The 24660-nt window shown below is 35.4% G+C and overlaps 2 protein-coding genes across 2 annotated transcripts in view; one reads left to right on the forward strand and one right to left on the reverse strand.

The window, feature by feature from the left end:
- Nucleotides 1-9260, forward strand: part of LOC148948123 (bromodomain-containing protein 2-like) — a 54790-nt gene extending 45530 nt beyond the window's left edge. The window contains exons 11-13 of the mRNA XM_089095199.1: nt 3399-3572; nt 6586-6711; nt 9003-9260. Of these exons, the coding sequence (XP_088951325.1) occupies nt 3399-3572; nt 6586-6711; nt 9003-9124 (422 nt within the window). The 3' untranslated portion in view covers nt 9125-9260. The remainder of the gene's footprint in view (nt 1-3398; nt 3573-6585; nt 6712-9002) is intronic.
- A 6881-nt stretch (nt 9261-16141) lies between these two features.
- LOC148948124 (uncharacterized) overlaps nt 16142-24660 on the reverse strand; it is a 108411-nt gene continuing 99892 nt past the window's right edge. The window contains exons 11-13 of the mRNA XM_089096103.1: nt 20380-20937; nt 17606-18350; nt 16142-16305 (exon numbers count right to left, since the gene is read on the reverse strand). Coding sequence (XP_088952229.1) covers nt 16142-16305; nt 17606-18350; nt 20380-20937 — 1467 coding nt within the window. The remainder of the gene's footprint in view (nt 16306-17605; nt 18351-20379; nt 20938-24660) is intronic.

Here is a 24660-nt window from a genome sequence, read left to right on the forward strand (position 1 = left end):
AGTGAAAATGGAATCTGTAAATTAAATTTTTATTGGAAAAAACCTTTTCTCTATATACAGCTCTGCAGTTGTTGGTAATAAGTGGGCGCCAATTTAAAAAAAAGAAACCTTAGTGAAAATTGAACAAAAAGATTAGGCTTAAAACATTTTGCTAAAATACCCTAGAAGATGTAGCTTTGCTTTGAAGGTGTAGTTTCTCTAGGAATTAGTTTTTTCGTTTGAAATGAATTTAATTCACTTTTAAATTAAAGAATCAGCGTTAAATCACGTTTAATCGAATCAATCACATAAAATCATTGAATGATTTTACGTTCAGAAATGAATTTAGTGTTTGAGTTTTTGCTTTTCCTTTTTATTTTCCACGGTTGATCATGGCAGCACCAACTAAAATATGCCACTGCCCTAAAAACCTCATAATTTTTAAGTAACCAAAGGAAAAATCTTCTAAAATCACCATTTCAGGTATTAAAATATAAAAAAAAAAAATTATTTTGTGCAACACTGGGGAAAATGTACCACTTCCTGAAAAAGCTCATGATTTTGGAACAGTCAAAGTTAAAATCGTAGGAGACTACGGTTTTAAGGTATGCAAGGCCCTAAAATGTCCTAAGGTTCCTAAGATGGGCCCATGGGCCAAGTTTTAAAAATTTTCTTCATACTTTAAATAGATTTTGTTTAGCTCATATTAGACTTTTGAGTTATGTGTTACTCATATATTCAGTCTTAGTTGCTCTTTACACATAGGTTTACACATAGGTTTACACATGGGTTTACACATAGGTTTACACATAGGTTTCTCACCTTGTCTTTCAAGTGGTTCTCAAATTGTGTTTTTCTGCGTTATTAAAACGTTATGAAAAATTTGTAGCACACAAAGCAAAAGCTAAAAATAATTTTATATTAAAGTTAATATCGAATTTTCATTAAATAAGTTAAAACCATTGAATAACAAAATTGTCAATTTCGTTTACTTACATACGACTAAATAAATGATTTCTTAAACCACATTGTCTTTTTATTTGCGGTTGAAATAAAAAATTTATTAAAAACGTGTAAAATTTTTAATAAGACAGTGAACAATTAAAAAAAACATAACTTTTTAATGCAAAAATAAAAATCCGAATGTTTTTGCTTCTCATTTCAAATTCGACTTTCCTTTATTTACAAGAAAAACCCTAAAAAAAACTATAAAGAAAAATACGACATACGCTATACAAAAAAGAAGAAGAACAAAAGGAAAACTCGTATTTTAAACAAGGTCCAATTTAAACACACGCTAAAACAAGCAAATATACTGTAATAGGGCTTGTCAGAAAAAGAAATTGATGTCAAAGAGGCAAAGAAAAATTATTTACCTCGCAGGATTAGCTCTATTGTTAATTAATCATAATATATAAATAAATTTATTAAACAAGTTTTAATAATCAAACTTAAGAATTTAACAGTTAATTAATTAAAATTTGACAATTTAATTGATTATTACTAATTAAATAAGTTATTTTATCTAATTGATAAAACAATTTAGTTAGTTCAGCAATCAATTTTATCAAATCAAGCAAATTAATCAATCTAATTTACAGATATAATTAAATTTAACAATTGATCAGAATTTAACAATTTAATTAATAATTAACAATTAAATAAGTTGTTGAATTTAAATGATAAAAAAGTCTGATTATTTAAGCAATTATCCTAATCAATTATAAAAAATCATTAATTGGTATGACGCAAATTGCGAAGACCAGATTTTGCCTTGTATTAGTGCATCCGTAGGACGATTGGAGGAGGCCACGCCTTCCTCTCCTTCTAAGCCTATAGACATTCTGGTTGCATATTTGGATATGCATACAATTCTGGATTTTAGACCGTAGGAAGAACACAGGAAATTATCAAACCTATTTCCTGACTTCTTTGATTGATACTTTTTCATTTTTTTTTTGTTTTTTAATAAGGTTTCCATTGGCGCTGTCTAATTGTAATCTAAATTCTGTTGAGGAAAACTTGTCTGTGGTTTTCAAATTCTGTGTTGAAAAAGAATTTTTTGTTTTTTGCTACCCTATTTGGCCATACCTCTCTTTATATTTCTTATACATTTTAAGCCCCTCTTGGCATCGAGTATCTAGCTGTGATTAATTCATTGTTTTAAAGTAAAGTATAACTGGGCAAAACAAAGAGGAATTGGAAACTTCATACGGGAACTCAGGGAAATTATGGGGAGTAACAATCGGCGTGAAATTTTGGCTGGTAGTTTAAACGTCCTCGTACGAGCTTGGGAGACGAAGAACTATTGGGGGGCCCAAAAACTACCATCTCCAGCACCAACATTACTTAAATTTGCAATCGGTTCAGCATTACCGTCAAATTAGATAGCAGAGTCTACTAATATGTCCAAAAAATGTATTTGTGACATTTCGAATAAAGCTTTAGATGAAAAGCGTGTTCGACTAAACATTTTTAACTTATATTGGTACATCTTAAGTGACAGGGATTATTTTTTGTCATGATCATGGGTGTATCTTGATTGATTATCTTCACAGAGGAAAAACTGTTACAATAGTGTGCTATACATTATTACTTGACAAACTGGAAGAAAAGTGAAAAATTTCTCCTTACACACCCAGTATAACCCCATGTGGCAGCGTTTTATAATCTAAAATCTTCGCTAGACGTTCTGGGATTGTTGCCCAATTAGGGGTCATCATCTTCGTAAAGAGTTATTTCATAGAGAAAAATGTGGAGTACCATTTCAATGGGATGAACAGATGGGTGCATTGCCAAAAGTGTGTAGACTTAAAGAAAAGTTTACCGCATCTCCGTTAGATTGGAAGCATTTGAGACCACCCTTTTACATCCATATTTCCCGTTTGTTGACAATTTTCAGTCACAAAAAATTAAATGACCTAACCTCAACTTAAATTGTATAAAAAAAATAATTCGTGAATATCCAGATGTAGATCTGCTTGGGACTAGAAGAAAAACTAAGCAGCATATCAATGTTTTTTTGCCCATTTCACCCTTTTGATCTATCCTTGAAATAATCGTCGAAGGGAAAAAAAGAAGGATTCACTTCACCGGATTGAAAGCCCGGAGGAAGATTATACGGTTTCCGTCTTTTAAGGGGATTGGTCTTATTCATAACCACAGACTTCTAATCAAAGAATTCTTAAGCCATGATTGAATAGGCAACTGTTAAAGGTACCCTCTATTATCTGGAAGCACTGTGTCAATTAACTGCCCACCCACTCGTAAGGGCTGAGGTTTTTGTGCATCATATTTTCGTATATAGGGGTAGGCTCAACTGCCGTGGTGTTTTGACCTCAACTGAGAAAATATTGTCGAGCAACCTTAAAGGGTGCTTCAGTAAATGTTGCTCTCTTCATGGATGTGACTTTTTTTAGGTGACAAACTTGGTAGAGTCATTCATATTATTCAGTCTCGTGAGCCTGCTCTGCGGGATTCAAGCCCAGATGAAATAGAAATTGACTTCGAAACGTTGAAGCCATCTACGCTTCGAGAATTAGAAAGCTACGTGGCTCAGTGCCTACGAAAGAAGCCAAGCAGAAAACCATATAGTAAGTTAGATACACCCTGTACTTGGAACCTCTATGTGTTAAGTATATTTTAAAAATTGTATTTGATTTTAAAAGAACGAGTCAGGTGCATTATTTGGTGCTCTTCTTCTCGGGGTTGTGTTGGTCATTGCACCCTTGGAAGTCAGAAGCTCCATCTTCGGACCTTTTGATCAATCCCGGTCAAATGGGTGAAATGTTTTTGTATGGTTCTAAAATTTTTTTATCTGAAACCTTGGAATCACAGGGTCGAAAAGGTAGGCTGTTTGTCCTCCAATAGTTTTGGACCCTTAAAAGGGCTATAAAACTATCAACAATTGATATAATCACCCCTTCAAATTTTGTTTCTACGACCACCACTTCTATATGAAGTTCCTATAAAGAAAACAATGTATGGCAGAAACACTACTCTTTACTTTGACAAGACTATTGCCTTAACTCTAAAATTTATCTATCAAGCCCTTGGTTTATAAGCGCTATTTGCGTGATTTAGGCCTTATCAGGTTGCCTCCTATGGATCTTTCCATTTTTTTGATTAGTGTGACTATCTCGAAAGTTTGATCTCGTTCCGTATAGAGCAAAGTATAACCACCTACGGAACAAGTACTGACAAAACCTATCCTCTCCACACAAAAAGGTGACCCTTTGTATACCTATGCGAACCTGGCAATTAAAACCCGTAGTTGCACAATTCATCCCGGTCACTCGGTATTTTGGCTCAGAGCGATTAAGTAGTACAGCACTTTGTGTCTAGAGGCGCTGAGGTACGCGGGGTCACTTTTGGAGAGTTTTGTCAGTACTTGTTCAGTAGGTGATTATACTTTGGCATAGAGTTACGGTTTCCCATCCATCTCGGCCTTTAAAAAAGCTCTGGGCCTCTTAATTTAGCGACTGAATAAGGTGTATCTCTTTTTAAAAATCATGCGTTTTATATGATGTCTCCTTAAAAAAAAAAAGAAAAAAAAAGAAAAAAAAAAAATCAAGGGAGCTACATCGATCTATACTGAGTCAACGCTATTGATAAAGCAAAAGCTAGTGCTAAATCTGGCTCATGGAAAAAGAGCGAATTGAACTAACTTTCAATTTTTGTTTTTAGTGTGCCTATAAATAGCAGGTAATCAGTTTCAATAGGATTAAATTCTAATAGAAACTCATTTAAATATGTTAATTATTTTATAATTGGTATTAATATTGATTATATTAAGCTTATATTAACCTTAAATAAATAATGTGAACTAATGATAAACTAAATCTTAAATTGTAATAGGAACTAAAGACAATTTTGTGAAGTTTTTTTTTCCGCTACGGAAGGGATTTTTTCCTGCTATGTTAGATTTATTTTGCCACTAGTTTATTACAGTCAATATACTCAAGTCAAAGACTCAATTATGGAGGGGGTGAGCCCTCTCCTGGTGAGATTAGTGTCACTAGTGACTGTTAAATAACGTGGGCAGTATCATTAGGTAGAAGATGGATTCGGTATACTTTCATCTACTGATACTATTCCTGCATTTTCGTCACATTATCAACCCACCTGAGGTGGTCAAACTAGCCACCACACCTCCTTCATTCCCCTTTTGTTTTGACCTTTTTCGTCGGGCATTTCCTGATAGACTTTCAGGAAAACCTTCAAAGTTGCCTAATGTAATTTTTGACATATTTTGACCAACATTTATTACCGATTGTCATCTTCAGTTGTTGTGATTATTTTCATGCTTCAGCTATCCAACGAAAATAGCTTATGCCTCTTAATTTGTCTCATTAACGATTAAAACAAAAAAAATAACTGATCCACACCATATGCCTGTAATGGTGTTATCAAAGTTTGTTTTGGTCCTAGTAGAAAAACGGCCTTTGTCTATCCGGAGGCTGCTATTTTAAAAGGCACATACGAGGAGAATGCTTTATTCACTAGGTATAAAATGGATAAGGTATAAAATGGAGCCGAACTTACTTTTTGCGTAGATTTACATAAAAAGTCCCCAAACTGACTCCCATCCCCGCTAAACATGAAAGATATCACAAGAGTTTTGTTCCCAGTTTTGTGGGGTTGTATAATAGCTAGAAAAACTAGTCTCAAATTTTATTGTTATCTATTTATTTTTTCTTTTTGTCTTTTAACTAAGTTTTGACTCATCTTTTTTCTATGTATTTAGTTTTATGTTTGACGTGAAGGTCAATGAATCTTGTTTGACATGAAGGTCAAATTTTTTCGATAAGATATTTATATATACTAGTGCTATTTGTGACGTAAAATTTAAATTCGGCAACCGCGCTGTGAAAGAATTTTTTTTAAATTTGATTCAATTCTATTCTACCTTCGTGACTGAATCCTAGTAACATCAATTTTGTTTAAGGAAATTTGTCTTTAAAGCATAAACAACACTCAAATAAACGTATTTTTCCTTGGCCAATTTTAGGTTTAATCGCAAGTGAAAAGTATGAATTTCTAAGATTTTTCGTTTGATTGTTTCAAAATTAGGAAATTATAGGGCAATACCATACTCCGTCAGTGTTGCTACATTGAGCCGTGAAACAAATAAGCAAAACTAATTAACTAAATTTGACAACGCTTTTCATCCGTAAACATTGAAACATCAACTATGTGTTAATCCCCAAAATAATTACACCTTCAAAGGAAAGATACGCCTTCGTAAGCTGTTTGGTCCTATATGTTTTAGCTAATTTTTGGCTGATTTTTCGCCAAGATGTCTTTATTGAATTTACTGCCCCCCCCCCCCTACTCCCAAAAACTGTATATAGAGGGCTTGTTCATTAGAAATTGTAATCTAAATTTTTCGTAATTTATAGGGTATTTATAGTTGTGCATAATCCCAATTAACCAATTCAACCAATCCGATTGCATTTTCACTGGCCCTGGTAATTCGAAATTATCTCTTTAGCGGGTTTCTACTTAACCTAACACGTTTCCCCCTTGTAATGAAGTAATATAGATATTAGCTATGAGAATAGTAAGTAAGCAATCAAAATTAATGAGGAATTGTCTCTTTGTTAGCCAAGAAGCAAACGGGAAAATCGAAAGGCGAGGAAGCCGAAAAGAAAGTTGATGTTGAAAAACGCTTACAAGAGGTCATCTCTGGTCAGCTTAATGGACAAAGTATGAAGAAATCAGCTAAGAAAGGTAAGTCACTACACAAGGAAAAAAAAGTTGGAAAACAAATCAAAATGCAAAAATAATTTAGCGTTATTTATGCCAAGGTTTGCTGAATTCCGTATCTGTTCTTAAATATTTTTCTTTATAATTATTCAACTGTAAAATCGAAAGGCTCGTGGCTTCAAAGAAAAAGAGAGACGCTAAAACTTCAAGTGCACAAAAAAGACCAAATATGTAATTTATTGTAATTCTACTTGTCTTAGAAAGGAAATGTCTTCCAATATAGCTGTGACTAATGATGAAATAACACGTATTTATACCCTAGTAGGACCGGGCCTAGGAATACAAAGCAGTGTATGACCTGACTAATGAGATAAGTACTAGCAATCTAAGAAGTAATCTAAGAAACTTTTTCTATAGTCGGTGTTGTCTTGTGTGGGTCGCAAGTTTTGGGATAGAGATTTTGTGAGAGGGGTGTGGGAAAAAGACATAGAGGTCAATGATATTTTTGTCGGTTATGACAAGAAACTGTTTACTCGTAGTTGATGCCGTATTGTATGGCTGGGGATTTGGAAAGGGATTGTTAGGTGGAAGAGGTATATATATATGTATAGATATATATATATAAACTACAGAACAGTCTTCAGTTGAGGTTTGAAAATTTTTGGGTTATCCAAATCAAGAAACAAAATAAAGTCATTATATTGAATTCAATCAGTTTCGATTTTCTATTTAGTTTATTGTTGCTTGAAACCCCACCGGGTGATAAAGGCATCCTTGACTTTAAAAAAATTAAAATATTTTTTTTCTTCTTCAATATTACATTTGATATTATTTAGGTTCCCTAAAGTTTACGGTGAGTAGTTATTCCGAAGAATACCTCGAGTGTATTAACCTTAAAATTGTAATTGAGCCAATCCTTATGTATCAACCTTTGAAAAAATTAAACAAAGTATGAAGTGAAGACCAAAGAGTATGTGCAACTTACAAGAGTGAAAACTGGCGCTATTATCGATTCAAAAAAACTCAATGCCATCTAGGGTTTGACGATAGTTGGTATATTTTCGGTGTTGTAATAAGAATAATTAATTTAATCTGTGTAGTTGGTATAGTTAGCGTCATAATAAATGTTTGATCTAAGTTCTTGACAGAAAAACGATTACAAAGCTTGAAATGTTTCGCCAAAGGCTAGATGGGATTGATGTTTTTTGCCGAATCTAATGCGAGTTTTTTGCCGAAACTAGTGCGTTTTTTGCCGAAACGCTAGATAGCATTGATCTTTTTGCCGAAACTAGTGTGTTTTTTTTGCCGAAACACTAGATGACATTGATCTTTTTTTTTTGCCGAAACGCTAGATGACACTGATGTTTTTTGCCAAAACTAGTGCGATTTTTTTGCCGTTCTACATGGCATTGATGTTGTTTTTGCCGAAACCAGTGCGAGTTTGCACTCTTGTAAGTTAGCCATACTTTTTGGTGTAGACTTCAAATTTGTTTGACTTAGGATGGTCAGACTGCGGATTTAGAGATATTAATGAGTTGCGAGATTAGCAAGATCTGGGCTTTTACCATTGGGACTGTAAAGCCTTGTCACTTTCAAAGATACACATTATGAATTTTATGACTGGTTTGCCTAAAATTGCTATCTTGAAGTATTTATCCAATGTCTTGTGAGGCTTTGAAGGGTATTGTAGAAGTGCCTAATCGGAATCAGTTCCTAAACAGGTCATTAACTTCTAACTTGTGATAATATAGCCCTCCCTCAATATTCCAAAACTAATCATTCTACACGATCTAGCCAAGCAAATCTCAAGAAATAGATGGGGGACATATCCCTCTTTACAATCATCGCTATTGCGTTGACTGTGATGAATAAAGAGGAAAAAGAAGTGTCTATAATGGACTAAAGTGGATTTGATAGATTTTGCCAAAAATCTAAAATAGCGACTCTCCAGGAGGAGACTTGCTAGAGCAAAAAAGGGATATCTTTAAATTGCTAATTTTATGCTCATTTTCAGGGTTTTGAAAATATAGTACCAAAAAATGATTTAAAAACATGGGTGAAAATTCGAAAAAAAGAAAGGAATATGATTGATATTTGCTCCATATTATAAAGTAAGAATTTTATCATTGATTATTTCGTTGTTTTTTTTATATAATCTGGGGCTATATGAGACCATTAGGGCGGGGACTGGGAATGAATTGTCAAAAACGCGAACAAAACCATAATAATGAACATAGAATTCACAATCTGAAATTGTCCCTTTTTTCTCTAGCAGTTTTTAACTGTTTAGTTATTATATAATTAATTTGTTTTAGACGAGCTGAAAGAAAGTGCTGCGTCGCGATTATCGTCTAGTTCGTCCAGTTCTGATTCTGACAGTTCATCAAGCTCATCCACTTCTTCAAGTAGCGGAAGCAGTGATTCTGAAGCAAGCTAGAATTGCAAGCACTCTGCGCCACCATCTTCTTCTTCTTCATTCATTTTAGTCACTGCTAATTTTTTGTTGTAATTATCTTGTCTTACTTTACAAATTTTTGTACTTATAAATTTGATCTACCTTTAATAGATTTAAAAATTCACGCTGTGAACGAATAAGTCAGGTCTTCGCAGAACACATGCAAGTTTACTGCTGAACTGCCCTTGTACAACAGATATTGCTGAAAGTTTTGTCCAATCGCAATGCAGCTTACATTCTAGGTATTGACCAATAGCCAATCGACCAATAGCAATAGCAAGTCCGCCACTCCTACTTCCCCTGAAAATTTGACATGTAGCTAAAATATCACGCTGGCAGTAGAGGTGAAGTGAGGTTTACTACTTCGTTTCTTCCTCGGTAGCGTGAGCGTCTTTAAGTTAAGTTAAACCGAGTTAAACGTCTTTAAGTTAACTTAAGTAGCGTGACCGAGTCTTTAAGTCATGGCCAGTAAAGGTGAAGTCGGGTTTACTACTTCGTTTCTTCCTCGGTAGTGTCAGCGTCTTTAAGTTAAGTTAAACCGAGTTAAATGTCATTAATTTAAGTTAATTAGCGTGACCGAGTCTTTAAGTCATGGCCAGTAGAGGTAAAGTCGGGTTTCCTACTTCGTTTCTTCCTCGGTAGCGTGAGCGTATCCAAGAACTCGGGAGGTGCGGTTGGTCTTACGGATGACCTTCATTCGTAAAGAATGTGGAAGAATCAGGGCTATTTTCCATTTCATCCAAGTTCTGAAAAGAAACCTTTAGAATGTAACGATTTGAATGTCGTTTCCTTGGTTGATTATAATGGCTGAACAGAGGTTCTTACTTTCAGAATCTTTCTTTATTTCAGAAAAGTAGAGACTTTCTAGTTTAGGAGGCTTCATTCCACAAAAATAAGACTAATATCCCGATACAGCCTTCATCTTTTTCTTCGAAGGGTTCGTTGTCTTGGAATGTGCAGTGAAGACCATAAGCTAAGACAAAATATATAGGCCTACGTGCGAGCTTTCAATTTTCTTTATATACGACAATTTACAGAGTACTCTACGAGAAAGGGAGCCAGTGTTGCCGTTAAGTTGGTCGGCCCGAACCAGATAATTGATCTTAAAAATGGGACGGATCGTAGCGTAAAACATGAGTCTTGAGTTAATGTTTTTCATATTTTGTATGTATTTTAGTGGCGTTAGTCAGCAACACAGTTTATATAATTAGGCAGTAAGTTTACCGCAGATTATTTCTGGCTCTTCATTCTCTTTGTCGGAGCACTCTTTGTCGCTTATGTTTATATCGGTTTATACATTCTTTGGAGCAATCGCACCTCGATCCGGAGATAGGGAAAGATCATAGTGCTATTATATGTACTGTGGTCAGCCCTGACTAAAATTTCTACCTTGGAGGTAATAGTAGAGCTTTTTCACAACCCAGACCAAAGAGGGACATTTGCGCTAAGCAAAAAGGCATATGTGCATCGTTTACTTCGTGTGAAGCTACAGCAGAAATTCCTTTATTAGAAGCGTCTACGTGAATGATAATCTCTTTATCGAAATCTGGTGAGATCATAACTCTGTCGCTCGTCAGCTTTTGTCTCTCTCTTCTTAGGTACGGGGAAGTTTTGTATCATTGGAATTTTACTCTATCCTACATTTATTTTGAATTAACTCTTTGTCTTCTTCTTCCTCAGGCGATTTAAGTCATTCTCTGTGTCCCAAGTGAGACTTGCAGCTTAAGCTAGATACCACTAACTATCGCAATAGAAAGCTGTTTCCTCATCTGCAACTTCTATTATGATGGCTATTAGCCTAGAAAATGTGGTCGCGGCGTGTCTATGGCCAAATGGCATCCATAAAAACCACAGTATATAAATAATAGACAGTATGATCGTTCCCTATCTCACCCATTATAAAAACGTGGACCGAGGTGCGACTGCTCCGGAGAACGTAAAAACATACGCGACATTAGATCTTTTCGCGGGTAGACAAGTCAGATTTCTCTTGAACGCGAAACTTGGCTTCAACATGGGAACACTAAATTTTAAAGAAACTAATTTTAAATTAATTTATTCCAATACATATATGAAAATTGTTAATTAGTAGTGCAATGTTATTATCAGATGTTTTTAGGAATTACAAGTAGGTTTCGAAGTCTCAAGTTGGTTTCAAAGGTATTTTGAGAAAGTTTCTGCCAAAATACGTGTTCCAGGGCAATTGGACCGCTGACACATACTAACATTAGTTACCCGCTAATGAAAGAGTATTTGGGAGGTGTTTGTACGCACCGAGAATGAAGAGCCAGAAATCGTTTGCGGTGAACTTACTGTTAATTATCTTTATACAGTGATAAAAACTCTAAATTTGTGTTAAAAGTCTTAAAGTAGTCTTTCCAAGACTTTCCTCTCGTAACTCAATCTGAAAATATCTCTTGGTCAAGTCAAAAATGCGCAAGTTACGTATATTTCCGACTTTACTAATAGGTTTTTCTATGCGGCCGGTGGGGAAGACGGAGAATAATGCAATAAAAGTAGAATTTTAAAGGTAAAAAATGTTGAAAATGATCCAGAAGTCTAAGGCCTCTCGCCAATTTGCATCCCACGATTTCTTTCAACTTGTTTGAGTGATATAGAATGACATTATATATTATATAGAATGACATCAGTCTTTTTAATGACATCATTATATAGAATGCCATCAGTCTTTTTACTATTTAATGATAGTTTGTCTTTTTTAAAGACCTATGAATCTCAGGAAGACAATTTTAGTATAAAATGTTTCATTCTCCAACTCTTTCAACAGGCAAAAAGAGGAAAAATGATAAACCCGAACCAACCTGAAAACCAAATATGGTATATGAACACGGATTGAATCTGTCAAGTTTCTTCCGTAATTCTCCGACTCTACTAACTATTGCTTCAATCTACATTCCAGATAAGAAAGTTCAACAACATAAGATTGCAAAACCACCAACCAGGACATAACAACTAAAATATATAGTCTACATACAATAGCCAACAATATTTTAGATTTTTTTCTAGATTACCTCTTTCTAAACAGTATTCTTAAATGAATATTACTCAATCAGTAACTTATGTTCAGATTATGGTCCAGAATTAATCCCAAATGCTAGATCTTTTCAACTTGTGAGTGGTAGGCTATTATATAAAACGAAACCAGTTTTATGGTGCTAACCTTAGTTTTCTCTTTTTTAAAAGACACTTAGATAATTTCGGAGACCACACTGCCTTTCCATGAAGATAAAATAAAAGTTAAAAATAGGGATAAAATCCTTTTTAATAGACAGTGTATAATAAATTTCACAAAAAATACCAGATATTTCGGTCACATATACAGTGACCGTCATCAGTAGTAAAACTGATTTTACTACTGATGACGGTCACTGTATATGTGACCGAAATATCTGGTATTTTTTGTGAAATTTATTATACACTGTCTATTAAAAAGGATTTTATCCCTATTTTGAACTTTTATTTCATCGTAAAAGACACTTGTCTCGGAAAAGCCAATTCGAGTGTCAAAAGTAACATTCTTCAGCTCTACTGAAAAGAGGGAAAATGATAAACTAGAAAAAATGGTAAATTGAAATCCAGATTCTGTAAAATGAATTAAGTTAACATTGAATATTTTTAGCTTGAAAACCAAATGAGATACTAAAAAAAGGATTAAAATTAACAGCTTCATCAAAAGAAAAAAATTGTAAAGTTTCTTCTGCATTCGGCAATTCCCCTAATTTTTGCTTCAGTCTGCATTCCAGGAAACAAAAACAAAAATATTTGGTCTATTACTTATTTGTTAGATTACCTCTTTCTAAACAGTATTATAAATGAATATTGTTCCATCAGTAACTTTCATTGTTTCTAGAAAATAAAGTTATCATTAGTGTTTGAATGGCGGGTTTATTGTTACTGTCTTGCAATTAGTCAGTGACGATTCTTTAGATTTCTCCAATTAAAATTTTTTAGTTAAAATTTTAATTAAAATTTAAGGCTCTTACCTGGACACATTTCCACAAATTAAAAAAAAAGTTGTTTTTCTTTGTTTTATGAAGCATAAGACAATGTGTGGATTTCACCTAATCACCTGCTACTCCAGCAATAGGCCCGTCTTTTAGCACTAAGATCTTACATCTAAGATCTTAAATCTTTCTGGAAAGATTATCGTTCTTTAACTCATCTTTGTTCTAAGATCTTACAGCTCACTGATGTTAGCAAAAAGTGTGAAGACCGCCACTGTTTTGCCATATAGAACAATGGTGAGAGAACTATGATGATCTACTCATCATTGTTCTCAGACCACTCATCAGAGGAGAATGATGAAAGACGTTTGCACAAAAATGACCAAAGATGTAAGATCTTTGTTCAAAGATTTCACTTTTAAGCGTTTTCTGACAAAAGATGTAAGATCTTAGCACATTGATGAGTGAAAAAACGCCCCTAATATATCCTCTGAGCAATCTTCTATCAGAACACTAGTAGATGTATTCTTTTTTCACGGACAAGATAATAAGTTGCAGAGATCATGCTTCATAGTTTTGAGAAGCAATTCCTGACCCTGCCATTTAAATGCCCTTATGCCGACATAATGCAAGTAATATTTTTCAATTTTCTTTTTTTTAAGGCGAATCAAGATAATGTCGCAAGAATTTTGGAATTTCTCTATTTTAAGTGACCACTTCTAAAAAAAATGTCAAAGATATTTAAATTGTTTTAATTCAATTACTTCAAAGATTTTGTTTTATTTTAAAAGATCATATTTTGATCAAAGATTCATTTAATTTATTATTTATAGAAACATAAATTATAAGATTGGTTTAACTTATCTCTTATACTTGTTCTTTCTTTACTTTTCCTTGATATTGGATATAATTAAAAAAATAATTGTTGCCAAAAACGGCACAGTTGATACATTTTACCCACTGAAAAAAAAAATGAAAATGAAGAACCCATCTTCTTCATATTGACTTAGTTTTTTCCTATTCTGCCCTTAAGAACAATAGTTAAAAACAAAACAAAATGCACGGCTTGCTTTCAGACAGTGATGTGAGTAAGCTTAAATTTATCATTGAAATCCAGAGTCTGTAAAATGAATTAAGTAAATATTGAATATTTTTAGTTATGCTGGGCAATGGTGCATTGGCTATTTAAGGGCGTTTCCAGGATTTTCGTTCTTCTCTTTTTAGGGGGGGGGGGGGGGGGGGTACCAAAAATTTAAAAAACGCATAAAGATTAATTTATATGCATTTTTGTTACTTGCGGACGAGGCAGACAAAAATTCGGTAGGCGGTCATACCCAGTAAACCCCGCCTGGATACGGCCTTGCTGTCGGTAGTAATTATTTATTGGTTTCTGGCCCAAGTCAAAGGGTCAAAGTTTAGCCTTTTGTCAGTTTCCTTAACTCTTTGACAAGTTTCCTAGTGAAGGTAAGAACTATAATGATAATAGACATGGTACTAATGAAACTGAACTCTCATGCAACTCAACCCCCGGGCAACTGAAACCTCGTTTTACACAAACCCGTTTAACTGAACTCTCATGCAACTCAACCCCCGGGCAACTGAACCCTCGTTTTACACAAACCCGTTTAACTGAACTATCATGCAACTTAACCCCCGGGCAACTGAACCCTCGTTTTACACAAACCCGTTTAACTGAACTCTCATGCAGCTCAACTTCGGGCAACTGAACGCTCGTTTTACACAAACCCGTTTAACTGAACTCTCATGCAGCTCAACCCCTGGTCAACTGAACCCTCGTTTTACACAAACCTGTTTAACTGAACTCTCATGCAACTGAACCCCCGTGCAACTGAACCCTCGTTTTACACAAACCCGTTTAACTGAACTCTCATGCAACTGAACCCCGTGCAACTGAACCCTCTTTTTACACAAACCCGTTTAACTGAACTCTCTCATGCAACTGAACCCCGTGCAACTGAACCCTCGTTTTACACAAACCCGTTTAACTGAACTCTCGTGCAACTCAACCCTCATTCAGGTCTCTTGGAAAGTGTTTTTTATTTAAGGTTAATCTTTAATAGAATAAAAATGACTTGATTTTAGATATCGGTTGAGGCCGATGTACACAACCGCACATCTGTCCGGACAAAATAGCCAGGTTCTAAAATGGGAAGAGGGAGGGGCTCCCTCCAGGACGGACGACTTCCTTAATCCCATGTCTGAAAATCGTTGACAATTGTTTCCCATGTATTTTTTTCCTCTCGATAACGCGTCGTGAAAGTCAGAGCTATAACGCAACCCCCGTACTTTACTTTAAAGGTGGCTCTACCTCACCGTCTTTGACGGAGGAGGGTTGAAAATTACTTCATATGCCTTGCTTGGGATTCTATTACAACACTTGAAAGCTTAAGACGATATTCAAAGTTGACTAAGAGTAAAAAAGCGTCATAAAAATTACAAATAATCTAAGCAAAGACAAAGAAAAGATGAAACTACCGTGAATGCTCATACTTTGCAATTAACACAAAAAAAACTTTATCGGACCATGATTCCAGGAATAGACCATTCCTGAAAGTTTCTTTCAAATCGGAAAAGTTCAGGGATTGGCCAGATAGGTAATATAAGTTAGAAACTGCTACCGAAACGACAATCAAATTTTGGGCTTCTAATCAGCGCTCGTTCAAACTTATTCTTAAACCATGGGGTGAGTTGAGTCAAACAGGTCTTGATTTAAGTCCGGTTTGAGTTAAACGGGGGGGGGGTAGTTTAAAAACAGTTCAGTTAAATGGAGTTGAGTTGCACGGGGATTCAGTTGAACGAGGGTACAGTTAAATGGGGGGTTCAGTTGAGCAGGGTTTAGTTACAAGAGCCTTCGGTTACGCGAACAACTTATGAGCACAAGTTATTTGAATTTCAAAAAAATAAGTTGGATACAAAAGTGTGTCAAACAACCACTCATAAAATGTAACAACAACGCAATTGCTAACGAGATCTGTTTTATTGAATAACTTCCGTATGTTACAGTAAGAAACTACTAAGTCAACTCTTGAAAGCAAATAGAACGTGTAAACTCAAACGAAAACAGCTCAAAAGAAGAGAAGGAAATCACTACTCCCATTAGAACTCGATCTCCATGAGCGTATTCGCTTTTTTCTTTGGAGATGAAGTGAGTTTCAACTTCTTGATGGACTGGCGATCCTAAAAGAGATTCACGTTTATTGTAATATCAAATATGTGACTTCAACAGATTTATGGCTTGGGAGCAATTTTTAGATTAAGAGAACTTTCTCCCCCCCCCCTCTACTAAGTAGAATAGGATAGTTTAGTCAAACCTTTACTTAGCGGTTCGTTCAGACCTATCTTAAGAGCAAAACCCTTCCCTACAATGGCCAAGGTTATTTTCTATTTCCATTACGCAAAGAAAAAGACAGGTGGACACACGCTTAATTCAGTCTTCTTCTATTACATGATAATCTGTGTGACGGCTAGCTACATTGATTCATGGCAAACCCATTTGAGGACGTATTCAGGAATGTGTGGAGAAGGATGTTTAAACGTTGATGCCCGATATTGGTGAATGATGACATTCACCGGTGAATGCCTGAAATACCTTTTTTGTCCTTGGATTTAGTCAGTGTTACCAGTCAGCTTTTTCAGTTTTATGCAAGGTTTGATGGTGAGAGGTTAGGTAATGTTGGGTTTTTAACCCAACATTTGACCTAACTTTAGCATAAAGGCTTGCATGAGACTGAAAAAACTGAAAAGCAAATACAAAAATTGTATTGAAAAGGAAAGAATTATCCGAGAAAGTAGACTTGACAACTTCTTCACCTGATGCTTAGCTTGGCACTATACGCAGATCTCTACAAGTGAAATTTCATCAATCGCGTCTATTACAATTGAAAAGTAAGTAAGTAAGTAAGTTTATTTGTAACCCGCAATATAAAATAAATGTGGAGTAAAAAAAAAGAAAAAAGGAAATAATATTATCCACAAGGAAATAATAAGGAAAACACAATATAAATAACATAACAATATCCGTAAAAACACTAATCTGGAAAAAAATAAGTGAGGGGGTCACTGGCACATATCTTCCTTGGAGTATTGGTCCTCAGATCCTTAGCGATGTTGTCAAGCAGCACTATAGAGTCGATAAGTCCAAAGTGAGAAATATTCTTGTGATTTCTGTACCACCTTGGCAAATATAGCATGAATTTACAATAATTAAAATAGCCTCTCCTTACCTGAAGACGGTCTTTTTTGCGTATTAGAGGCTGTAAAAAGGAAAGAAAAAGAATTGCAGGAGAACAAAAACTATGGTAAAGTTTACATAAGATTCGGTGGCTGTACCTCTCTCTATTAGGTGAGATTTTACCATATGAGAATCGAATGTACTGCAGAGCACTAGCAACAAGAGATGAGCATGTAGTCGTAAGTATATCAGAAAAAGTAATCCCAAGCCATTTCAACTTTGAGACACACTTGAGTAGCATTGTACCCACATGTAAAGAAGGAGCAGGGTTGGAAATGTTGAAACACATGAACTCGCATTTTGAAGCATTTACAGAAAGCCCAGTTGAACTCAATGAATTATTTGGAACATTTAGACTCTTTGTGAGGCCTAACCTAGTGTGACTAAATAGCAGAGCACTACTAGCATAGGCAATGTGACTAACATCAGTTTTTGCTACAGATACAATAGGAGACAGCTTTCGCAAACAGTCCGCAAGCACAGTTTTAAAAATATATGGAGACAGCACACCACCTTGCCTGGCTCCATTCTTTACTGAGATAGGTTCAGTTATATCAAACATCCATTTTAACCGAACCAACGAATTGGAATACCAATATTGAAGAACTTTTACTACGGAAGAGTTAAATCCTGCTTTAACTGAGTAATAAAGCGCCTGCAAGTGTACAAAGTTGTCAAAAGCGCCCCAAATATCAACCGAGCAAAAATAAAGTGGCCTTTTTTGCATTTTTGCCGAGACTAGCAATCGACCAAGAATATGATGGGATTGAGAACAGCCAAAATCGGCTCTGAACCCAACCTGATAATCAAAAAAATCACATTTAGTCAAAACTTCAGGCAATCCGGCATACTCGAACAGCTTGCTCATGAAGCAGGACACTGTAATTGGTCGACAACTGAAACACTGATCTGCGTCCTTTCCCTTTTTCAAAACTGATGTTACAATTCCCGAAAGAAAACTATCTGGAACTAAGGACTGGGCTAAACACATCTGGAAAAGGAGCTGAATGTGTGTTAACAATAATGGACACTTAATGGTGAAGTGATTGTAACACAGACCATCCATATCAGCACTTGATTTATTAACATTCTTAAAAGCCCGATAGATATCACCACTAAATATTAACAATATATGGACTTGCCGAAGAACTCGAGAACAAGTATTATGCAATAAGGAAGAAAACATGGACTGGATAGAATGATTAAATGTAGAAAAAACACGAGTAAAATGAGCAAGAAAATCACTGATTTTGCTAATCGAAACGGTAGCAGGCACACACTTGCTGCTATCAATTATATTGGACCTGCTGCTGATTATTATATTGGACCAAGACTTCTGATCCGAGGGGCCATCCAAACCATTCAGGCGGGCTTGACGCAAAGAAGATCTAAACTGACGTTTCGAATTTTGCTTAATTTTAAATACTTCACCAGACTTCTGCCGACCACAAGCAATCCAAAGGCAAAGCCAAAACTTCGCGCATTGTTTAGCCTTTTTCACTTCTGGGAACACATTCCATAACGGTTTTCTGGTGCCAAATCTAACACGTTCAACAGGAACTGAAACTGAAGCAGCTGACTTCAATCAATGCACGATCTGGTATTAGTAACAATTTAAATCAATCTTAGCTGTCGGTGACCTTACAGAGGTTTGTAAAAGGTGAAAAGGCACTTTGAGGCTTCATAATAACGAGCAAAGAACATACAAATAAACTTCAGAATTTACTTGTTTCCAATTTGATTTATCAAACCATTTATTATGGTAAGAAAAACGGTTATAAGCCAGTAAAGCAGGCGACACAATTTCACAGGTTAAAGCAAATGATCATCCCCAATTTTATCATCTAAAACAATCACAAGAGGAACAACAAGAGATATACTTGAAACTATAACACCGTTTGGGTTTCATTTAGAACTACTTCGGATATAAATGTAGGTAAACTGTTAATATTAACTCACTGACTCATGGCTACTTGGCAAAGCATCAAAAAAAAGGTCACTTTTTTCAGATTGGGACAGAAGATTGGTAATGATATCATCAGCCGCAATCCAATTTAATCCCTGAGTTGTCACTCTTAGCAGAACAGTCCTGAGTCGATTACAAGAACCCGCGAAGACAGATAGGGAAGAAATGTTATTGCGATTGCATGGCATACAGACATTGATGAGGACCATATTACCGCAATTTATTGCCAGTAAGTTATGATCAGAGGAAATAAGATCAGGTTTCTTAGCGAGGCGAACTAAAGTTGTAAGACCCCAAGAGGGTCGAATTCGCGTTTTTTTAGCTTCAAATACAAACGTGTGGTGGGTGGGTGACCGTTTAAGAGTATCTGTATTGGCTTTAGTTAGAAAATAATCCTGTAGGAAAATTATATCATAATAAAGAAGCTCTTCAATAAAAAAATCATGGTGTTTGGTTTCGTTAATATTGAATGAAATGAAGCAAAATCTAGTGCCACTAGTAATCATTTTTTATCCTTACTCAGAGCTTTTTTTAACTTGGGGCATCCAAGACTATAGGAAACATAGTTTCCCCCATAGTTGGCGCAATTCGGGCTTTTGGTGCAAGGATTATCACGTGTGTTACAATGTCCAGCAGCGCACCGTGAACACTTTTGATTAATCGATGGGAGTAGGAAGTTTACGACAATTTGGTTTGTTGATTGACAACGTTAACACCTAGGATGTAATTTCCGAAAACGTCTAATTTTAAAAAGCTCGTATCCCAAACACAAACCTTCGTCTATAGCTTTATTTAAGGCAGCATCGTCTAGAAATTCAAGGCGGAAGGATCCGAAACTTCCAATTTTAGTTGCATCAACGAGACCGGGAATCATATTAATAAGGTCTGATTTTCACACAACAACAGGGATGTTACTCACAATACCAAGCACTTTTTTATTAAGGACATGAGTCGATACATTTAGCTGACTAGTTGCAGCGGCGGCAAGAGAGACGGTTGAGGCTTTATGTCAGGTATGGATTACCCACCTTTTCCTGACAGTGTCAGATCTCACAGTTACGATACCATCATGATCATCCGGGGTATCAAGGGTCTTTTTGTAGTCAATAGGATGTCTAAGGTCATTAGGTGATTTTTTTCGAATAATTGCATAGGACGGTTTTAAAGAGACAGTACATTCTTGCATTAACGACGGAGGACATCCAATTGTTCCAGGCAGGAGAGTTCTCACACACTCAGACAAACAGGAGTTTACACGGCAACTCAACGCACAAAAAGCATCGGCAGGAATAAGTGGTACTTCACTAGAGTGGCGGATAACAAAGACTGGCAGACCAACATCATCAGCATCATACTTTGCAATAGTATCGATAATATCGGAGACACTATTAATAATCGCATTTGTACCCACTCTCTTAGGCTGAATTTCCCCAGGATGGCAAAACTGGAAGATTTGCCTCCTTGCTTCAGAAACCTGGGCGATCGTGAAAAATTCAGATATATGCTTCTTCATAATATCTGCAGAAAAGCCGTTTTCGATACTGTTTTGGACAAAATTCAGAACAGGACAATAAACAAGCATTCCAGTGGTCCACGCCATCAGCACCGAATGCTGAATACATACAGAATGAAGGAACCTAGGAACAAGGGAAGTGTAAGGACCCCCTAAACTGCTAGTTCTGAGTACGGTTCTTAACGATAAGAAATCAAAAATGGCACTATAGAAAATTGATACTATAGATGGCGTGCCAATTTACCCAAGAAAAAGATGGCGCTGGTGAAAATACCCAGGGAAAAGGGCTTATTCTAACAATTGGAGAAGGTTATACAAACACTACTTGACAAAAAAAAAAAAAAAAAAAAAAAAAAAAAAAAAAAAAAAAAAAAAAAATCTTTAGATGGTAAACAACAAAAGGAAAAGACCTCAAAATAATTCAGATACTTTTTCAAGTTACCAGCAAAGATGCAAAGTCCGACACAATAGCATTGAATATACTATAGATGGCATCTTTTGAGTCTCAATTCGAAAGTTAAAAAAATCAAGATCGTATAGAGCTAACAGGCTAATTTACTGCTATTAAAAGTACTATTATCTTACTTCTCTAATTTAAGGCATTGTTTGCACCTAGCGTCTGTTGTGATCAACAGATCACAACAGTTTTTTGATCTTTCACCTTTGGTTCCCATTGATTCGTTTTTTTTAACGCAAAACCGCTCAAGAATAGCGGATGTCACAAAATCACAAAACTGTTCATACAGAAACGGTTCGCTGCAGCCGTTGAAGGTAAAAAAGATATTATAAGATATTTATAAAGCATTTGTATAGGAATAACCTAAATCCAGTTCTAGAAGCCAAGACAACTATTTAAAAGGGCTAATCTGTATTAGCTTAGGCCAGCTATGCCTAAAAATGAAATTATTATCTTCTATGCTCATTGCCCTAGAAATATCCACCCAGGCATCGAGCATTAAAATCTTGTATTAATAGGACACTAAAACTGTTCACACCAAAATCACAAAACTGTTCATACAGAAATGGTTTGCTGCAGCCGTTTTTGCGCGATTGCGTGATGAAGCAGTCACGCAAAAAAGCCAAGTAGATCACGCAAAAAAGCCAAGAAGATCACGCAAAAAGGTCTCATGTTTGTCAAATATTAATCTAAAAAATATGATAAACATGATTAGTTTATCAGTTACTTGCAATTTTTGGTTCTACAAATCTTTCAATTCAAAATAACGGATGTGATTTTCGAGCCCCTCAGTAGAAATATTTCGATGCAACCGTTGTGACGCATAAATTTGCAACAAAGTAAATTTGACGAATCACGGATAAACGACCTTTTTTGCGTGAAATCGTAATAGTGGGAACTCGGGGTTAGGATTTAATACAAAAACATCAAAACCACTTTAATGCTTGAATAACATTACTAAGACCAATCACTTACATAAAATGCAGCATTTGTTTACTTAACCAATAGGATATGACCTTGATAATGATGATACTCCTCATTCCAAAGAAAAATAAATTTAGCTAAAAACGAGGGATAACTAACCTCTTAGTTCTCAATAGAGTTATAAGCTCATTGTTGAAGGAAATACATTGTTTTAAACTTACATGAGATTATTAACAAAATAAGAATAAAACAAAAATGAATGCCAGATTGCTCGTGAGACTGAATACCGTACTGTTAGTAGCATCATTAGCAAAAAACGGATATAATATATTTGTTTGGATTCCTAAAACTAGCTTACAGCTTGTATTCGTAGCTGCTAGATGACATTAATATTTTTCATCTTTTCTTGTAGAAAAAATTTTCTTTGGACCTTTTCATCATACACCATATAGCATATTAAATTAACTATAAAGAGTGGCCACAACCTCCCCTTCCACTTGGCCACTTTAATATATTCCTAATCAGCCTATCATTTAATTTCTTCTACAAAACCTAACAAACATTTTTATATATAAAATATCGGTGTCGGCTGTGACGGTCAGCGTTGGCTGAGCGTCACAAAGATACAGAGTCCATTACCGAATTCTTTAAATGGACTAGATATCATCAAGAACTGTCAAGAATCTGTGGTTTCACTATGAAATTTGATGAAAAGACAGTGAGATTTTACGTTCTCTGTTACGGCGCAATTGTCAATCAAAGTTGGTGACATCACAAGGAATTCCCGAATCAGCCAAATTGAGTAACAGTTTCTTTGAGCTTAATTTTAACGTTATGCTAGAACATCCGTCCTGGCCAAGTGGACACGCGCTGGATTGAGGCTTCTTTGTCCAAGGGGCACGGGTTCGATCCCTGGCGTGGCCAGTTATTTCGCTTGGGACGCGGGTCAGTGGTGTGACTCTGTTAGCTTAGCCAGAGTCCACTCACCTCTAAATGGGTACCTCTAAACCTGGGAAAGGTAAGCAGAAAAGGTGTGCGAAAGCACAGGATGGGTGTCCCCCACCCCCCATTGAACTTCCTGGCTGAAGGGCCACGAAACGGAGATCAGTACCGCCGGTTTGGACATTAAGGGTCTAGTGCCGTCATACTTACTTTGTTTGTTTTTTTTATGCTAGAACATTTTTTAGGGACTTCCCCTTCTTTAGCTTTAAAAAGAAAATTCTGTTCCATTTAATCAAACAATAAAAATTTATCCTTTTTAATGATGCAAGTTTCATTAAAACTAATTAAACTGAATGAGAGAAGTTAAACGGTTTTTATAAGATTTCAGGGAAAAATATTGTCTGACGTTTATTTAGATCTTATATCCAAGCTCTACAAGTTATGGCAAGACCACCCAATCAATTCTGAATACTTTGATCACACAAGCTATAAAAGTTTATAATGGACGAGATAGGGTGGTTCTTGAAGGGACCGCATCATTATAAAAGTTTATAATGGACGAGATAGGGTGGTTCTTTAAGGTACCGCATCCTTATAAAAGTTTATAATGGACGAGATAGGGTGGTTCTTTAAGGTACCGCATCATTATAAAAGTTTATAATGGACGAGATAGGGTGGTTCTTTAAGGTACCGCATCCTTATAAAAGTTTATAATGGACGAGATAGGGTGGTTCTTTAAGGTACCGCATCCTTATAAAAGCTTATAGTGGACGAGATAGGGTGGTTCTTTAAGGTACCGCATCACCTTAACTTAAGCCGATTTTGGACATTGGGGGCAATTGTGATTATTTATAATGCAAAATCATACTATATTTTATCATATAAATAATACAAGAATTTAACAGTCATTTATCAGTCATAAAATAAAACAAAACATTAGCCCATGATCACAATAATTTGAGGGTGTACAAGAAAAGAGTGCTGCCAGACACGTTCATAACATGAATTATTTGCTTTCAATTACGCAGTTTAAAAAGATAAATGATCGTTAGTATTAAGGTATCGTGTTTAATTGTATTTGAAAAGTCACTTAAAATATTAAGGTATTTTCGGTAACAAAGATTCAACATCATTAATTAAAGGAAAAAGACCATATTATCTAGGGCAAAGATTACAAACCGAAATGGTCGAAACAAACAACAACAATAAATAAACAAAACCAAAACAACCAAACCAAGATCAGAGCTGAAAAAGCATATTATTTCATAAGACAATAGGGCCTTTAAGACTTATTATCTGTTTCTTATTTGTTTTCAGGATATATAGTCCAAATTCTCAACTCTATATTTGTAACCCATGAAATTGACCTGATTTAAGTTAGACCATAATTACTTTTATCGTGATAGAGCAAAACGAATTTACAGAATTTATTAAAACTACGTTCAGAATGCTCCTTCCCCGTGGTTTCGTCAAAGGACTTGGACACATGGTAATTTCCT

Source organism: Artemia sp. Qi Xiang Cuo, chromosome 10, assembly GCF_049724085.1.
Source record: "Artemia sp. Qi Xiang Cuo chromosome 10, ASM4972408v1, whole genome shotgun sequence".
NCBI classification, from domain to species: domain Eukaryota; kingdom Metazoa; phylum Arthropoda; class Branchiopoda; order Anostraca; family Artemiidae; genus Artemia; species Artemia sp. Qi Xiang Cuo.